General features: G+C 42.7%; 1 protein-coding gene across 1 annotated transcript in view; it reads right to left on the bottom strand.

The window, feature by feature from the left end:
* LOC139657517 (neural cell adhesion molecule 2-like) overlaps positions 1-20,307 on the bottom strand; it is a gene marked incomplete at its 3' end in the record, with an annotated part of 287,231 nt that overhangs the window by 27,130 nt on the left and 239,794 nt on the right. The window contains 4 exon segments of the mRNA XM_071535397.1: positions 930-1,047; positions 10,068-10,205; positions 12,087-12,230; positions 16,934-17,140. Of these exon segments, the coding sequence (XP_071391498.1) occupies positions 930-1,047; positions 10,068-10,205; positions 12,087-12,230; positions 16,934-17,140 (607 nt within the window).

Here is a 20,307-nt window from a genome sequence, read left to right as displayed (position 1 = left end):
AGCTTCTGTAATGAGCTAAACTGTTTTCAGATGTGTGAACATGATTGCACAAGGGTTTTCTAATCATCAATTAGCCTTCTGAGCCAATGAGCAAACACATTGTACCATTAGAACACTGGAGTGATAGTTGCTGGAAATGGGCCTCTATACACCTATGTAGATATTGCACCAAAAACCAGACATTTGCAGCTAGAATAGTCATTTACCACATTAGCAATGTATAGAGTGTATTTCTTTAAAGTTAAGACTAGTTTAAAGTTATCTTCATTGAAAAGTACAGTGCTTTTCCTTCAAAAATAAGGACATTTCAATGTGACCCCAAACTTTTGAACGGTAGTGTATATAGGCTTTTTGCTATTTCTAGTCTACTTTGCTATTAAGTATTAACACAGACGGCACAGTGGCTCAGTGTCGCCTCACAGCAATAATACTACATACGATGTATATGTAGTATGTACTGTATATGTATATGATGTAATATGGTATATGTTATATAGTATGTAGTATGGTATATGACATGTATAGCCCTTTGAGACATGCTTGTTATACAGGTCTATATAAATAAACTTGACTTGACTTAACACATATAAGAGCATGATAGATAGATAGATAGATAGATAGATGAACATAAAATTAAAAAGATTTTGGGACATAGTTAAAACTGAAAACATTAAAGACCATGTTACCTAATGGGTCCTACAATGAAATTACTGTTACATTCAATGAATCTGTGCAGCTAAACTTGAATGAACTGGTTATGGGATGTCAGTCATGCACACCAAGAAGTTGTTTCATGATGTTTTCTAAGATATGGCTATCTGGGAAATCCTGCCCAGTGGTTTCCAAAACCTAATGTTGCCCTTTAGCTAAAGGAGGATCTACAGTATGTGTCACAGACTAATGACAGGTGTTAAGAAAGCAGAAGGTACCTGTGCCAGGTGACCTCGGGGTCGGGGGATCCAGAGGTGATGCAAGTGAAGGTGACTGATTCCTGGTAGTCAGCGGTGGAGTTGAAGGACTGCTGGGACACTGACAGCACCGGGGGCACTGAGGGGACAAAACAGGACAGAAAATAAATCAGTCAGATGGGGTTTCCATCCCCAGACCCTGAGAGTCTACGATTTAAAGCTAAATTCTGACTAGAAACTAAAAGAAATTCCTCTCCTCAGTGTCTATGAAACAACATTCAAAAAGCAAACATTTCCAAATATAGTAAATCGTAAATGGAAATCCCTTTGAATGGGTTTACACGCTTGTGAGTATTTACTGCAAATGCCATCTTAGTTGGTGAGAGAAAATCGTATGGGGATTTCAAATAACATTTTGACCCAGCTTTGGTAAAAATACAAAGGAGCTGAACAAAATGATGTGAAACCATAATACTATGGTCTGATGCTGTAAATCCAAAAAATGCTCCATATCATATAAGTCCATATAAACAATGGCAAGATGCACAAATGTGTTTTGACATCGCTGAAAGCCAATGCTCTTCCTCTGTGGTGAAACCATTCAACCTCTGTCAAGTGGTTGAACTTGTGCCATTGTTTTTCCAGGCTGGCCAATTTCAGAAAAAAATATCAAAATTAGTAACGCTTCGACACGGAGATTTTAAGGTTGCTGGTTTGAATTGTGGTGACTGTGACCGCGGCAGTTATGCCTACATCGAATACAATTTGAAAACAAATTGAGAGGGCATGTGCCGCCTCAGACATGTAATATCTCTCAGATATGAAATAAACATTATTTTTTGATCATTCTAAATGTGTAATAGTCAGACCGCCACCAGACATAGCTTTATTTGAAAATGCAACTATTGCCTGACTGGTGATAACTATGCTATTTCCTATGTTCTCTATTTATTTGCCTTGTGGAAATGTTGAATTAATTTGCTCACCATCAAAAATTTTGGGTGCATTACACTTCTGACTGTGACAGTACAAAGGAAGACTATTGGAAGACAGCATATATGAACCCCCGCATTCATTTTCAGTGAAGCCGAAGAGTCTCCATTGTCTAGTTTCTAACTTTGGGAGAAAATTGTTCACGGTCACAGATGCCGACTCTAACTGTAGGACATAAAAACAACATATGCTGAGTTTTCAAATCGAGTGACATTCCCCTTTAAAGACGAGTCCTGAAAATGAAAGCAACAGAAGGCGAAATGAAGGCAATAGGAGGACTTTTTGTTTTTGTATCACAAACTCCAATTCTTCACTGTTCTTCACTGGAACAACAGCACATACTATGCCTGCCCCTTGCAAATAGGACAGTTTTTATGACATTTTAGATTTTTTTTTTTTTTTTTTAAGTTTCAGTAGAAATGGTTTAAAAACTGTATATATACACCTATTTACCAAATGCCAGCTTTTCTGGACTGACCACCATGCATTTTTGAGTTTATCCAAAGGGTTTTGAAAGGGTTTCATCAGACTAATGATGGTAGAATTTTCTCAACCCATAGAATACCATGTAATCCTTCAATTGGTATTAAAACATGAAAATCACCAAAGTTGCGAGGTTTTCACATGACAACAGCGATATGTATAAACACACACATATATATAGCTTGCTATCCGTGTAGAAACAGCAGTTTTATAAACAGCGTTGGTCCTGATGACTTTATCAACAGTATATGTTGAGTACTGTCAGTAAACACAGTGTGCCCCTGCCATCCAATCAGCTGGGGACTGTCATCCTGTCATGCAGTCAAAGGAGAGGCGAGGGAGAGCTAGTCCGGTCTTCTCTCCGCTAGCCGCCACGGTGACAAGGGAATGACAGCTTTATGGCACAGGCATGTTTATCTGACGTCTGAGTCCATTTCTCAAGGCTCCGCTTCTACTCCCACTCGCAGTCTTCTCCTGTTGCTCCGTCCCGTCTCACACCAAGCATGTTTGCAGCGGTTTATTCAGGCTCTGGAGTGTTTACCCCTTTAGTTTGATTCATTTGGGCAGGTGAGAACAATGCAATGCAAACCAAATAACCGCACCCAGACGCCGGGAAATTCGGTTCTCGGACCGCTTCCAAAAGAACTGTGGTGCGGTTCGGTACGACCCCAAAACACAAGGGTTTATGGGTATAAGGAGATGGATGTTGACATCTGATAGCCAGCAGTTACTCATAAGCATAACAAAACAAAACAAAGGCAAACTGCTGTCTGGGCTGATCCTCATATTCAGTTATTTCTTCATGTGTTGAACACCAGAAATGGAAAATTACAACAAAGTGAGCAGACAAGTCCATCATGCTGAGCTAAAGTTGCAGGGATTTGCAGTGACAAATCGGATTTGTTTTGATGTTTTGTTAATGTTTGATGTTAATTTTGGCAACAACTGGATATTTGTTTTTGTATTAATCAAGTTCTTTCACTAAAATGTCTATTAGTTTTAGCCATTTCATCCCATTTTGTGGTTTTGGTCAACAAGAATTCCTACACTGATATCAAAAGCCTGCACAAAGTGTTGCAAGCATAAAAATGAGAAGAAAACATCACTTATAAAGACTATTTTTGCTTGAAATTTGTGGCTGACAAGCTGGCCATTCTCTTGTTGTAAGTTTCAACCTACTTGTTAACAGATGCTGCGCTTGTGTTGGGAAAGTGTTGCAGTGTTGTATTCAAACTGGCAGTTGCACAGTGAAAAAAAGATTTCATCACCATTCATTATCCTGGGATCAAGAAAATAAATGGGTTGAAACAGTGTTAAAGGGGTCACTATATGGAAAAACAAAACAAAGCTGATTTATTTTGTTTATAATCTAACTCACATCCCTGAACTGTAAACAGTCCTCATTTGGTTTGAGAGTTATTGAGAGTTAATGATTTGAATTTGTCCTCCAAGTGATGTCATCTGGAGGACACTTATTCCTTGTAGATCTAAGTCCAGCTCAGTAAAAAGATAGAAGAAGAAGAAGAAAAAAAATATGGCTTAAAGTCTCATTAAATTATGCTCGTGATAAAATAGAGTTTTGAAGTTAGGAAATATTTTTACATACTTGATATAATGAATAGGGCCTTTAGGAATTCTAAACAAAACAAAGCATCATAGCCAAATATTTAATGAACCAAACACACTGCAGTGTAGTCTTTCTTGGAAGATTAACTAGGCTACACCAACTTCACCACTATGCGTTACAGTATGGGTGAAAGGCCTGTGTAAGGTATCTGATGAATATTTCCTTTTTTTTCCCCCAGTAAAATTAACACTGACCACACACAAACACACAAAAGTGAACACAGGCACAAACTCACATGCACACACACACACACACACACATGCACACACACATCAAGGCACACCAAGCTTCCCGGGGACGGAAATGGCCCCAGCAATAATCAAAGACTACGAGTCCGATCCAATACTACTGACTCGGCGACTGAGAGGAGCAAGCATCTGTCTGACATGATAACCATTGATTTCCACGCCAATAGATCTCCATTCTCCAATGCCCTTCTCTTCCTATGCACTCCCACATCAGTGAGCCTTGTTGAAACAGCCCCGTTAATGAGAGACACTGCCAAGCAGAGAGACTTCAAAAGAGCAAATCAGCAACAGGGTTTAAGCGTCCAAAAAGAATCTGGCAAGCTTTATGAATTCTTCATGTATTAGTTATATCCTTGAAACTTCAGAGGCTCAGTGGAGATAATGTGAGGTTTAGAGACATCCCCATGAGCGCAAGCATACCCCACAAACACACTTCAAGATACAAACTCGTTTGGACTGATTTAAATGCATTTATGAAGAGCTAGAGGACTTGTTTTCTCTTAGATCCTAATGGGCTTCAATGAACTGAAGATCGCCCATGTTCCTAACTTGTAAAATGTTTTTGGCAATGTCACAACCAGATAATATCTGCTATACATTTAGCAAGTGGATGTTTTGAGTTTGCAGGACGAGTTGTTTTGCAAGACTTTTGCTGGCGTGCTTATCAAGGATTAGTGTTGCCTTCTGGGTCAACACAAAGTAATACACGTGAACAGAAGACACTGCATCTATTTTCTTTTAAAACAACCTGTGGTACCTACTGCTGTTAAATCTTGATGGACAGAGTCAGTGGTTTACTTAAAGTTAACTTAAAGGGCAAAATTGTTGGGTCTAGTGTGGGTTTCCAATTAAGTGGTTGTGTCTAGAAAGCATACAGAGGATTTCAAGTTGTCTCCATTTCGCTTCACCATCAGTTACAATAGAAAACTGCATGTACTGTGGCTAGTGGGCCATCAAAATGGAGAGCGCAGGAGCTTTGATAGCGATAAAGGACAAACACACAGATTTGGCTCTGTTGAAGAAATTCAACAGCCCTTATCTACATTCCAGGCTGAAAGTTTGACAGCATTTATTAAGACAAATCATTTGAACAGAAAGGTAAGTCTTGAATGAAAAAGTCAGCGTGCTAGCCATAGATATTAACGTTAGCTTAATAGTCAAACCAAGGTACATGGAATGGACTGCTGTAAAGCTAGCTAGCTAGGTTGCTACAGATTATGGCATGTGTTTGTGTCTGTCAGTGAGGTAAGTCTGTTTGTATCTAATGCAGATATTACACCTGAGGAGAAGGGGAATATGTTTGGGCAGCTGAAATATGTCCTGTTTGATGGAATCCCCTTCAAAGTTCAGGGACGAAAAATTACAGCATGTCATCAGGGGAAGGACAAACATGCCCATGATAAACTGAGCTAACGTCAGTGGAGGAGAGTGTGTGTGTGTGTGTGTGTGTCAGAGAGAGAGAGCGAGCAGGGAGCGTGAATCAAGTGCGGTTGACATAATGTGAACTCAATTCCGACTATTACTATTCTACTACCGCATACTCACTTAATATTGTAATTTTAACAGCTAACAGACGCAGCGCACAGAGCAATTACCTTCGTAAATTGCCGAATCATTTCAGTTGTACTGATTGTGAAATCAATTGATAAATGTCAAACTAAGCTTCGTCTTTTCTCTCACCCCCCCCTCTACCAGACCTTGTGTTTACATAGATGAAAGGCTTACAGAACTCCTCTATGGTAACTATGGTGACAATGCACTTCTGAGATCACTCCCTAAAATCTCTTGTATCTGGTCTAGGCTCCATCCACCTAAGCTGCTTTGCCCTCGGGTTGATTAGCCATCCGGTGGGTGGCCCTCTTTTTCGACACGCCATCATCGGCATCTAAGGTCCGCTTTGATGATACGCTGGAGACCGGGAGCTAGAGTAGGTCAGCGAAGCTTCATTCCCTGCATGCTTACGGGCAAGAAACCACTCTTTTATCAACGGAGCGATGAATATTTATGAGTTCATGTGAAAAAAATAGACAGCAAGTTATTTCCGCCCTGTTTTCGGACAAAATGTTCCTCCGTGAGCTCAATTTCATAGACACGTGTTGTTCTGCATGACTGGTTCAAGCGATGCCCGTTGCCATGGCGACTAAGTAATCAGAACTGACTTGCCCTTATGCCGTGCTCATGTCATTTCGGAAGAAGAAGTGGCAGAACAGGACGACACCTCGTCGCTGCAACCTGGAAATGTTCACACGTTTAACTCGGAACGCTCCGAGATGGCGAGCGTTAAGTATAACTGTCATCATGAACAACTAACTTTAAAATCAATAACTCCTAAACAAACTGCAGCAGATATGGCTCTATTAGTGAAAAGTGAACATAACTGAATCAATCAAATTCAAATATATTTCTCTTCCTCCCTTCTGCTGCTGCCTCCGGGGTGTCCAGACTCTTTCACCAGTTCTTTTATCTCGCCTGCCTGCCCCACCTTATAGTGCTGCCTCCCCCAAAACACCTGAGCCTCCTGAGAATGGTCTGTTCTGCCTCCGTGTTGTCGCACCAGTCCAGGTTGTTGTAATGCATCCCTTGGTACTTGTGGGGCCGCACCACTTCCTTGCCCTCGATGGTGTCAGGATATCCACGACATTACTGGCTCTGAGCTGCAGGTGGTTCTCCTTGCACCGTCCGACAAAGCTCTCCACCGGACTCCTATATTCCTCCCCCCATTGCCCTCACTATTGCATCCCATTATAGAGGAGTCATCCGAAAACATTGGTTCCATGAGGTTCCATGACCCAGAGTTGAATCTGAAGTTTTAAATTCCTCCCTGTCCCCAGCCCTGAAAGTCCTCTTCTTCCTAGCGAGAATGTCTTTTTTTGTTGCCATAATGTAGTTATAGGAGAGACCCTCAATGTCCTCACTTGTGCCATAAGGCAGGATCCAGTCCATGCACCCAACAGTCCTATAAAGTAGGCTTGGGTGATATCCAAAATGTAATATTGTGATGGTGTCCCGCCAGAATATTGCAATATACAATATTATTGCAGCGGAGATGAGAGGGGGGTCGGCTGCTTTTTTTTGTTGTTTTTTTGTATTTTATTTTATTTCTTCTAAATTACATCAAATATAGATATTCGATACAGCTGAAATATTGTGATACAGCCTCCAGACTCCAGAGACCATACACTCATAGTCCTTGTGACAATGGGCTGCTGCTGGACAACAGGCACGTGGATAACAACAGGATACTACTGTAGATCTATCAGCCTGCGATCTGATCTGCCGAGGGGAAGGGCAACGGAGCCGCACGCGTCCCTCTGCACACTGCAGGTCGAGCACCTTGTTCTTCCTCATCTTGTATTTCACATATTGAGTGAAATCTGTCAGAGCAGAGGAGAGGGAGGCATGGCTGAAGTCTCCCGAGATTGCCGCGAAGACGCTGAGATGTTGTTGTCTGTATTCCCGCAACAGCTGAGTGGATGACATCACACGCTGTGCAGAGCGCGATATTCACACTTTGTTCTGACAAGGGTGGACAGCTCATCCACCACGTGTGCCAGCGATCTCACATTCTCCGCCACAACAGATGGAAGGTGCAGTTTAAATCTGCTTTCTCTCTCTCTCTCTCTCTCTCTCACCTTCGCCCCGGCGCTCTTCCCCCTCCGTCGTGCCAACAGCTCGACGGGTAGAGTCTCCTGATCACCCTGGGCCGGATGCCGACCTCAGGGTGATCAGATGTTCCAGGACAACATACTTCCAACTAGGACAACGTACTTCCAAGTGGGACAACACACTTCCAAGTAAACTAGGAAAAGTACTAAAAAAAAGTACTAAAAAATAAAGAGAATTGAGAAAGAAAGCAATAGTGGGGTTAGGCACGCTTTAAGTGCTGAGAAAAAATATCAAAAATAAGAAATAGTAGCTTGGCACTATATTGGATAAACAGGATAAAATCATTATTAGGCAGCCTCAGAGTATAAATATGAGAACCAACTGAAACCTCTATGTATCATTTTTTGTTTCCTCTGGGCTCAACTTGGAGCACTTCTGACTGTGTGAGTCCTTAGGGATCAACAGAAAGAGTCTCCTTGAGGCAAAGTGCAGTTCACTTTAAAGTGTGTCTCCCGCAGGGTGTGGCTCCTTCAGGAAGTGTGCTCTTCTCAGGACACTCAGCAAGGCACTGCGCAGCCCGTCCCGTCTCAGCGCCACATGGCAAGTGTCGTGTCGCTGCAATAATAGGTTGTGCCTCATTGAGCAAGCTTATTGGATCTTCCTCAGAACTGAGGTAAGTGGTGTGCTAAATTGAATGCAATTCATAGTTTTTGGGGGGAGGGCCGCTCTGCTATTACATTAGGTGGGAGAAAATTACATAGGCAGAGACAATATTGCAGCTGTTCAAGCGTTACAAGACGCTCATGGCCTTAGTGAGATCACATTTCAATCACTTCAGCAGTCTCAGGTGATTCGCTGTAAATGAGGACAAATGAGAAAATTAAAATGACATCCTTCGATTTTTGGGCCACAGAACCCAGAGCCATTGCTAATTGAAATTTTCAATCACACAAAAGAAAAAAGAGAGAAAATCAAAGCAAAGGTAACAGAAGCGGCAGACCTGTATTAACTGTGCCACTGATGAACTTATCTGCCGTCAATAGAGCTGAAGCTTTCACAGTCGAGACAACTCTTTTCTCACGCTGCAGCTCAAGGTCCATTCAACCTGAATTTCTATAAAGCACTATTCAGAATGACTGACTTTACTCTTTGAATCTTGTACTATTTCAAGATCACTGACTTCACTCTGCAGATGATCAAAGACACTGTAAATAAGCTGTGAATTATGTCAGGTTCATGTTGCAGTTGTCTCATAACAGGCTCAGCAACGCTAAACTGATCATCCATAAACTGGCAGGTTCATTTTCATCATGAGACTATTATGTGTGTCTTCATATTTAGCAGCAACAACGACAAAAAAACAGTTATTAGAAGAAAATATGGAGGCTTTCTTGAATAATAACAAATGATTAGTATATACTGAGAATATACTGTGATGGCAGCATCTATTTTCTTTTCCAATCACCAGAGCTGCTCCTGTGGACACTGAGAGGAAATAACCTTCCCCTGCCTCATTGCGCTTTTACCCTTTGGCCAGCTGCAGACTTGCCTGTCTTGAAGGATCCAAGACTTAATAGCTTTGAGAATGAAAAGAATGGGTGCTGCTCAGTCTAACACAAAAAAACTTTTGACTTGTGTATGCAGAGGAAACTGAAAAACATAATCCCTAATGCATGCTAATCTGTTGACACAGTGTGAAGAGGAGCTTGTGGCTGCTTGGAATCTAAATGGACGCTGTTTGTTTTTTGCGACTCCTACACATTTTCCATTTAAAGTTCCGTACTTTAGATCTCGGCTGGGTTTGGAGAGTTCGGTTTGCGTTCAATATGATGTGTGCTGATAGCGGCTGGGCAACATGATTGTCGACGAGGCTATATCACTCTAAGAAGATTACACTTCACAACAATATACCAATATATGTGAAATGACAGCAGGTTTACAACCACATAACATGTGCGTTGGGGTTGAACAACTGTTTTTTTTTCCCCATACGATGCAATTCCTAGGCTATTCAAAACCTACATTTTTTTTTTCATTTTCATCTTCCAGACTTTACAATCCTCTGTAAGAACCTGAGCTTTTGATTCAACGCATATTGGCTTATCAAAGCAATGCATTGACTGAGTCTGTTTGTAGATTTCTTGCCCTCAAGTCATTCTGCATCAGTTCTTCTTGAAGTCCAAACTGTGTGTGTGAACTCACCGTTGACCACCACAGCGATGTCTACAAAATCGATCTCTCCGCGGGCCTCGACGCTCGCCTCGCAGCGGTACACACCCTCATCGGCCTTCGTCACCTGATGGATCTGCAGGTTGTTGTTGGGCAGCACCTGGAACCTGCCTTCACAGCATGGACGAACAGAAAGACAGAGCGAGAGAGAGAGAGAGAGGGAGAGAGAGAGAGAGAGAGAGAGGGAGCAGGTAGAGGAAAACGACAAAAGAACAACAGTGTATGATAGAGAGAGAAGTGAGATAAGAAAGTTAGGAAAACAGCAGAGGAAAATTCCAATCTCCACTCTTCAATAGTCCGACTGTCAATCTTCACTTCGGCACATTTACCTGATAAAGTCCACATAGATAAACGCTGCGGCAATTACAGTTCCAAATAGCCTCTACTCTTCCCCATTGTGGCCACTCTGAGATTGGCCAGGAGTGATGAGGCCTCTATCTCATTTCTCCCCAAGCAAAGATATTTATAACCGTGCATTGTAATTAGACCGAAATGGTCAAAAAAAAAAAGAAAAAAAGAAAAAAAGTGAAGTCTTCTCCCACTTTCATCATCGTTGCGGCACCCGAAGATTTGAATTTCAATTAAAAAACGTGACCGATTCAAGGGGTCACTTTTTCTAATCAGTGCTCAGGCATACAATCTGTCTGGAAGGAGGATGGGGGAGCGGTGTAGGGACTTGTAAATGAGGAAAGAGGAGAAGAGGAAATAATGAATCGCAGTCTACCGGTTCTTACCATCGGCCCCTGCATTCGATCACCGACGACATAATATTACTGAAACCGAATCTGTCCTCTGAGTGCCTCTCCACCTCTATCTCTCTTTTCTCTGCAAATTAAGCAGACCACCCCCCTGATATTTAACACCATCACAGGGACTGGAGAGGGTGGGATCGCAGCGCGCAGCTATAAAAAGGATCCGCATGAGTATTAGATCAAATTTGACGCTCTGCTGAGATGATTGACAATATGTGTAATTGTGAATTATTGTAGGTTGGGTTAGCAGTGCCACACACATAGGCTACACCCGCTCTCCCCATGTTGAGCGCTGAAAATAGCTTGTTTTCATAAGATGCGGGTGCTGGTTTGCAATTAATCCCAGCGACATGGGAAGGAGCATCATCCCATGTCACCATCCAACTGCTCTATAATCCATCCTCTCAGTAGCTTGTTAACATGGTTTCTGTCCAAGATACACGTCTCCTCCAGAGCTGATGGGGTTTCTATTCATAGAATTTGATATTCTTGTCTTATTGTGAGCCCAGACAAAAGAAGGAAATAGCGTTTCCTCGAGAACGTTTTTTTTTTTCTTTTTGGCACACTAGTGCGTCTTTTCAATGAGTGAGAGAACTGGGCACATGAGAACTTGTGAGTGTTTTTCCGCTCAACGCATTCAAAATGTAATCCTTTACAGATTACTGGTTACTTGCCACTTTCATTACCAACATAATCCAATGGAATAATCAAATTCAGCTACATCATTTGGTAATATTCAGTTGCTTTCAGTTTACTTTGTACTAGTATCTACATTCTCACAATTTCAATGTTTTTTTTCCTTTCAAACATGTTTTTAATTTTAATTTTTGCATAAGTATCTATAATCTGATTACTGTGTCTTTGTTACAGGTTTGTTTATCTATATAGCCTTTATCACATGCATGTGTCAAAGGACTTGGAGAGACTGAGCCTAACCTAGATCTAACTGATCAACAATCAATCATAGAACAGAATGATATAGGTCAGGAAAAGCACAATATACACAAAAGTTACTGTTTTTGTAATCCAACAACTGTAATTGTGTTGTGTAATTGTGTATTTCAACAACTGTAATTGTGGTTTATGTGATCTATTTATTTCCCGACCTTGGTATTTGGCCAAAGGAAGTATAAGTATGCAAAAAAAGGCGTTATATGATGGGGGTTAAATCAGGGACACTCTCCACTCTATACTCCTCCCACAAATCGTTTTAGCGTAAAAGCAGGTCATGAAGACTTACTGTGGTGCTCCTCGGTGATCTCCTTGTCCTGGTAGTACCACACCACTACGGGCACCGGTGAGCTGATGACATCACACACCACCTCCGCCGTCTCGCCGTGGCGGAACTCCTGTGGCGACTCGACGTCCCGAAATGTCAGCCTCTCTATGAGATCAAACAAAACGGAGATGGAATTTTATTCAGTGAGCGTTCAGGGAAGACAATTTATTGCGGTCTGAACATCAAAAGGAAAAAAATAAAAATTGCTGTGCTTTCACTGTCCTGTTTCACTGTCTTGAAATTGAATTTGGTGTTAGGGTTTATGTTGTGTATTAAATTTGCATCCAATGTAAGAGTTTCCATCTAGGTTATATCCCCCAAATTAAGAGTTTTCCATCCAATTTTTGGTATTTGCCTTTTGAAGGTGTTTGCTTCTTTTGGTGACAACGTAGGTGAAAGTGTTGGGATGCAGCGTGCTGTGAATGCAACAGAGAAAAATTACTTCATCATTTATCTGTCCCAAAGAAAACTGTTGGTGCAGAAGTGGACTGCATATTGCTCACTAGCAGTCATGGGTATCAGTTTTGCTGATATGAAATCTAAACCCTACTCATTACCTTTGATCTTGAAAACACACAAAAAAGCACTTAGGCTCTGGTTCAGAGTTTCCGCATGCAAGTCCTGCATCTGCATCCTTCAGCCAAGACACAAACTATGTGAGACAAGAGTCTGAGTTAAAATTATTTAAATTACCCCTCTCTCACACCTGCCCACTGGGTTGCCAGGTTTCTGACATGAGTACGTTTTTGTTGCTCTCAGCGGGCCAGTCACATTCCCTTTGAGACTATATTATAATTATAACTATATAAAATGATATGATAGCCTTTTATTAATTAGCATATTATATTGACTTGCATCATTGCATTGTTCATTCTTTCAGCCTATAATAGGCTACTCTGTGTTTTTATTTGATTTGATTTGGAAATGGCTTGAGGCCATTGAGGTTGCCATTGAGGTTTACTGAATGCAATATCAGTTAGGCTAAATAAAATGAAGCTGTTGTCTTTATAGTGGCTACTGAATGAAAGCCTAATCAAAGCCACACAGTGCTGCTGTACTTAGCCTTTCCTCCACAGCAGACATGGAGGAGCAGAAAAGAAAACACATTGCTCGTCTTTGTAGGGCAGAATGAGTCTAATGTGTGTGTGGTTTCATTTCCCTGAAAGTATGTACTCATCATATTCCCTTTGACCTTTTCAAAGGAGGCATCAAATTCACTGCTTCTTATTGGGGGAACGATGTCTGTGGGTGACCTTAAAAAACATGTAATTCTCCTCATGGTTAGGTTAGGTTTTCCACAATCAAGCAAAGCCTTTTCATGCCATGCTTTCCAAATTGGACCTGTTTTGTAACCGGGCAAATGAAACACATAGTAGAGTGTTCTTTGCAAATGGATGGATAGCTTTCACTCACAGAATCAACTCAAACAAAGCTAAATGCTGTTTTCTGGGACACAGATGAGGCGATTTTGATGAAACAGCACAGGAAACAGAAGGGGGGCCGTTTTACTAGCTGCCAGTCACAACCATGACAAAAAATCAATGAGCAGAGATATTCCACAGCCTCTGTTGCAGAATTAGACATAAACACGACCAGCCTTTGATTCACTCTGTCTTGGTTGCAGGAACGGTTCAATAATACATTCCACCCTGTACTGGTTTAAAGCTCTGTGTTGCCACTTGAAAAAAACATGGTGTTTTGACAAATTGCTTTTATGAGGACACTGTTCTTGGACCAGTGCTTCTCCACAAACAACACTTGATCCTTCTCCGACCCCCTTCTTGTTCGGATAGCCGGCTTTGATGTGTGTGTGGGGCACCGCCAACTATGTAACCACCTGCTATCATCTGTGTGCTGTATTGTGAAGGTGTGAATAAATCAACAACAGCTCCCCTATTTATTTCAGTCCCTTCCGTTAGCAAGGTTTCGGTATTAGCATTTTACTGTGTGATTTATGCCAGGCTGCTCCCTAAAATGAGCTTTCTCTCCCCGACTGCACCCTCCGCCGCTGAACGTGTCTGGCATCCCGGTGTCTTCATTAGCTTCGAGGGTGCCATCACACGTTTTTGTCATTCATTCCTTTGTTTTGTATTCAATTTCCCCTTGTGTTTTTTTTTTTTTACTTCCAAAATCTTTTGCTCTTTCCCTCTCTCTCTGTCGCCCGGATTCGAACACTTTGGTGTCACTTGTTGGTGCTGCTTGTATCCATTTCCTGTCTCTTTTGTAGTCACACTGCTTTACAAGAGAATCAGTAAGGGAAACATGCTCTCCCCAGTAACACTCTATTGCACACTTGACACTGGCGAATTGAGAATATACTCAGCACTCCGGAGTTTCTCTTCCGCCGTTTGCCCACACATCACTGCGAGGACAACTGTCAAATATGGTGACGAGCCAATTTCCCTGGAGCCCTCTCAGCTGGGACGCAGACTTGTTCCCGTCCTTGTTGTTCACTTTTGCCTGTTTTCTGAATTGGGCTCGTGCAACATTACGTCTTTGCCCATTAATAAACAGATAGGCAGTGCAAGGAGGGAACAGCTGAGCTGGCTCAGACATTGTACTGACTTACGTTGCTGCAAAGAAATCTCCATCTTAACAAGCCATTTAGTCTATTATTGAGTCCTAAAATCGCAATATTCTTAAAACAAGTGAAAAGATCTGCCAATGGGGTTACATCATTTCACTTGTTTCCAATACAAATCAAGTTGTTTCCAGAATTTTGTAGAATCAAGCGTCAAGTGAAACTGCATTGTAAACAAATGGAGTTATCTCACCCCACTGGCAGAATTTTTTTCTCGTTTTAAGAAAAAATAAGATTTGAAGGATGAATATCAAACTGAATGACTTGTTAGGATGGAAGTTTTTTGCAGTGCATTCTGAGAAAGCTTCTGCAAAAAAAAAAAATACAATGTTAGATTTTCATCTTCCACATTTACGTGGGACAGTAAAAGAGGTTAAACTTGGACAAAAACCTATAATGTGAACCTGCACCTTGGTGTGCCACATTGGCCAGGTTTATACTGTATATATATATATACTGGGAAAATTCAGTTGGTTCCATCGTGCTTGTCAAGTTCACCCAATCCCAGACAAACGATTCACAGATGATTTATCACTCCATGTGGCGTGAGAATGGCGATCATGGAGATGTCAGGAGCTACAGAGAGAATGTCAACAGTGTGTCTCCCGCAGGCCATGGAGTCCGTGTAGAACATGAACAGAACGTGTAGAGTGTTCTTGTAGCGCGGGCCGCCGCATCGCCCGAGGAGTCCTCGCCCGCTCCGACGGCTGCGCTGGCAGAACGCTGGCTGGAGCTTAAGGCAGGTATTCATCCGCATGCTGCTCATGCAATCTACACCCAGGGCCTCGGTGAGTGACGCCTGGTTGCCATGGAAACAATGGTTTCAGGAGCCGGTTATGTGGCGAATGAGGCGAGGGCTGGGTGGTGGCAGGTGCGATTGAGGCTGTGATGTCTCCTCTAATGGTTCGCATTGAGAGGATGAAAAAGGCAACCGCGCAACAGGGGGTGATTTGGAGTGTGTGTATGTCTGTCTGTGTGTGTGTGTCTGTGTGTGTGTGTGTGTGTGTGTATGCAGAGGGAATCAAATCCCTATACCCTGACTTTTTCTCCAATTAAACTTGGGAAAGACTCCTGATCAAAGTCCCAGGGTATTTGGGTTATTCACGACTCGGAAATCACTTTTCTTCAAGCGGGTTGATTCTTATGCAATCTTTGTGTGTGTGTGTGTGTGTGTGTGTGTATGTGTGTCTTTGCATGCGTGTACGTCAATGCTAATTTCCGTTAGCTGTGACTGTGCTACCCTCTGGTTACAGAGACGTGTGTATGTGTGCAGGTGTTTTCTGCCAAGAATAGAAATGACGACGGACCCAGGATGCTTTGTTGTCTTAAAAGCAGCATCTGTTAACCAAAATGTTAAATGTAAGTTTTCAGGCTATTTTCCAGGCCTCATTCAAATGAATGCGAAAGCTACAAACTCGTCCAGCTGCATCCGATCTTGGTGATTAGTTTATATTCTGGTTTTCATGGCGGTCAAGTGCTGAATAACCCCCATGTTAAAACTAAGTGGAATATTGCTTTAAAGGAGCGAGCTGGTAGGGGTTTAGGTAGGATTCAAAGATTCAAGGACGCCATGACAGGACACATGTGGCACTTGACACACATTGGTTGCTGTGAGGCTGGAACATGGGATGTGACGGCCTCTCTATCCGCTAAGCCCCCTCGCCCCCCAGAGTGAAGCCTGTAATGTTAAGTTTTTCCCAGGAAATAGTGATGGCTCAGCAGGCCAGGTTATCCTCAGTGCCATCCCTCATTATGCCTGGCAGGATCCAGGTCCTATGGCATTACTAGCTGTCATTACACTTTAATCACTAGAATGGATGGAGCACACACGCTCGCGCAAACGCACACACAAAGTCAAAGGCATACACGGACATAAAAAACACACGCGCACACACACACACACACACACGCGCGCGCGCTCTCTATAACGGTGTGTGGCTGTGGTGAAGGTGGGAATATGGGCCCGCTATCCTTCTGATCAAACAGTAATGGAAGTGCTGCATTCTCCTCATGTCTTCACATGTCTAAATCTCCTCAGGAGGAACACATGCGCTGCCCATGCCGATGAATCAAGCATCTGCATCTTGCAAGTAAATGGTAGTGTGTGTGTGTGTGTGTGAAGCGAGAAATGTCCTGAAGTCAGACGTTCATAGGTTGTTATGTTATCACCTGTGTGTGTGTGTGTGTGTGTGTGTGTGTGTGTGTGTGTGTTATCTGTCAAACTTACGGTAGATCTCCAACACAACGGTGGCCTCTTGGCTCTGGCCGCCGGCGTCGGTGGCCTGGCAGCGGTAGATGCCCGCGTCCTCGATGATGGCGTTGTAAATGACGAGTTTGGAGCGTGACGTCTCCGTGTGGAGCGACACCCGCTTGGACGGCACGATGCGCTCGCCCTGGGGGTTGAACCACTCCAGCCTCACCGGCTCGCCGATAGCTGGGGGCGAGGTCAGAGAAAAAAAGACAGATAATGTTGAGCGAATGCTGAGGGACCGAGAGACAAACTGCCTCTGTCTATCAGAACAGAAGTACAGGCCTCCGATCAAGGACGTCTCATTCATTTTTTACTCTTATTTGACCTGACATGAACACGTCATGATTTCGTTCACCTTTTCACATTTATATTCACAGCTTAGAAGAGGGACACGCACACACACACACACGCACTCACACCTGGGAGCTGTCCGGACCAGTTTAGCATCAGTTGACCACTGGATAGCACTGGTGCAGGAGCGGAGGTTTCACTGCCTGCGGGCACTTTATTACGGCCTTTCCAGGAAGTTCATGTTGCTGCCAAGCTTGTTTTTGAAAACATTCGATTGCCTATGATCTGAATGTTAAAATTGGGTGTGAGTACCAGGGGGTGTTGTTTGGACTTGGCATCACTGTGCACCTAGTCAATCACACAAGGTGGAAGTTAATAAGTCTAGTGTCTTTGTACGGTACTTTGTGTGATCTGCTGTCAATTTGAAATGTTTTTAAGCTGCTGTCCCAAACCCTGTTTTACAGAGTACGACTCCCTAGAAAGCAAAGTTGTACTGACTGAGTTATTCTGGTTATGTAAAGTCTGTCCACTGTCTAGCTGAGATTCAATCAAATTCACTCTGTGGAACTGACAAACTCCCATAAAGCTATCTTAATGAAAGCAAATAATTTGAGTTTTTGACAACTTTGAGCTGCACACTTCCAGATTCAACAATAAGCTAAGTTGGAGGTACTTTATGAATAGATACAGTGCTGCCATTGGTAAGCTTTGAATGGGTTTCCTATTTCACTGTAGAAATGAATTGATATATTTCAATAAGCTTTTACATTCCACTACTATGGGGTTTCACTCGCTTTGGTCCTCTGAACAGCTGAGGACCATCCAACGTTGTTGTTGGAACTTGTCGAGTGAACAGACGGCCTGAAATTATATGATTATGTCATAATCTTGGATTTACATAGCTAATAAGTCTGTAAAGGAATGGGGACATATGCAGGCTGTAAATTTCACTCTCATTTCCAGACACACAAATAAAGAACGTGCACGACCACACACACATACAGTACACACACGCACGCGCATGCACACACATGGATACATAACACAGAAACAAATGGTGGGCCTGATCAAAAGCTAACATGAATCCTGATTAAAACAGCATCCATATGTAGCCTGTGAAACGTGAGCTCATCTGGCCACTGGAAAGAGATGATAGGACCATCTGCAAGCACCAGGTGCCCTTTGCCTGTAAATTCTGCAAATAAAAGTGTCAGTGTGGAGGGTCACTACATGGCCTATCAATCAGCCAGAGCCTTGAATCTGGAGAGGGGAAGGACTGAGGCCTGTCCAGTCCCTGGGGGGAGAAGACATATTCCTGATTCAATTAAAGAAACAAAAGAAATAAAAGGGCAAATGAAGTGACGGAAGTTAGCGACAGAAGTGCTTTGTTTAAACGGAAGTAGCCACTGTCACCTGAGATAACCCGACCGCTACAGCAGAGATCACCTATACAGGAAGCACCTTTGTCACTTCAACACTCTCCTCTGAATGTAAATAGAGCAAGTAATGCTCTCCGCTCCCTCAGTAACTATCGGTGAGATGCCCTTGAGCAAAACATTTAACCACCAGCACTGGAGGGCCGTGGCGGTTCCTGGTTACTGCGGGCGGATGTCTTGATACGAGGCAGAGTGTTTCTGGAAAAACAGCATATGTGTGCAGCAAAACCTACAAAAACAAGTACAGATGCTCTACAGTCCCGCGGCACCGAGCAAGGTGTGCAGCATCAACTGTTGCTGCAGCTGAAGTTACTACAGTCCTGGAATAATCAGGATAACCACATCACTCACCCTGTGTATTGTCTAGAAAGAAAAGATCCACCCGACTCTACAGCTACGCTCCAGTAGTTTAGCTGTCTTTCAGCATCACAGCAGTCTGTTTGCCACAATGTTTCGTTAGAATTGCCCAAACTTCATAAATTCCACACCTGTTTAGGCAAAACTGCTTTCCTAGCACAATCTATGTGTAAGTAAAATTCGCCGACAAAAAAATCTTTTCATGCCTACATTAGGTGCTGCAGTTGCAAAGCTTACACACATTAGCAAGACTGTAACACTGAGCGAGTGAGCATTACTCAATATGAGGTGAAAATTCAAACTCTGTTAAATGTTCACAATAATTGAACTGTAACTCACTTTTATCTTAGATTAGATACTGCAAGTATTTTTTTCAAGTACCGCAAATCGGTTCGATAGTACACTGATATACAGGGGTTAAGAGTCTGTGTCCTGAATTGAGGCTCTACCTCACAGAACCAGCATGCTAACACTGATCATCACTGCAATGTTTCACGTCCACTTTGAACATTCTGGGTTATGCGTCTGCTGTTCGTTACTTTCAATGACAACAGATCTGCTGAGGCGATCCAACATAAGCATGACTGGAAACATGTCAGCAACGTGTGACGCAGGTCCGCAGAAGACCCCTCCAGCCTTGCTTCCCTCACACACGTGGCTTTCCGCCGGAGCGCCACGTGGTTCATCTGGGTACTTGTGAGGAACAGATAACTGTCTAGCATCGCTGCAGGCATCTCTTTATACCTGTTTGCATTACAGCGTTATCACCTCTCACCATTTCACAGCCTGTTGACAGCAGAGACAGCTAAATATGTTAAAGTTGATGGAGCTAGCATCATGACAGGCCATTTGCTTCACAGATGATCTGAGAAGACAGGAGTGTGTAGCATGCTGCCCTATTTTTCACGCTCAGCCCTGCCTCTGTGTGTGTGTGTGTCTGTATAATTGTGTGAATAACTAGTTGAAATTTCTCTTTTTTTTTTAAAAACTGCATTAGCGCTGGCATTATAGCTGATTCTTGGCAAGAGAGAATACACAATGACTGCCAATTCTCCTGAAGAAAACTCATAGGCAGGATAGGCTACAGTAGTAAAAGAGATAATCAGTTTTGTAGGTGCTGGTGAAATCTCTGTACTACAGCAGTCACTACTGAGGTTGACTGATAGTGGGCTTTTGCAAGCTGACAATGAAAATGACAGTTCGGTTCTGTTCCAGCTTAATTTTGAAATAAACAACCTAGCACATGGAAATAAAAGTGTAAATAAG

This window comes from Centroberyx affinis, unplaced genomic scaffold, assembly GCF_046629955.1.
Source record: "Centroberyx affinis isolate AG114_WGS23_722 - 3 ecotype Tasmania unplaced genomic scaffold, CSIRO-AGI_Caff_v1 ptg000176l_1, whole genome shotgun sequence".
Taxonomy (NCBI): Eukaryota; Metazoa; Chordata; class Actinopteri; order Beryciformes; family Berycidae; genus Centroberyx; species Centroberyx affinis.
Note: the sequence above shows the minus strand (reverse complement) of the source record. Positions and strands in the feature narration are given on the sequence as shown.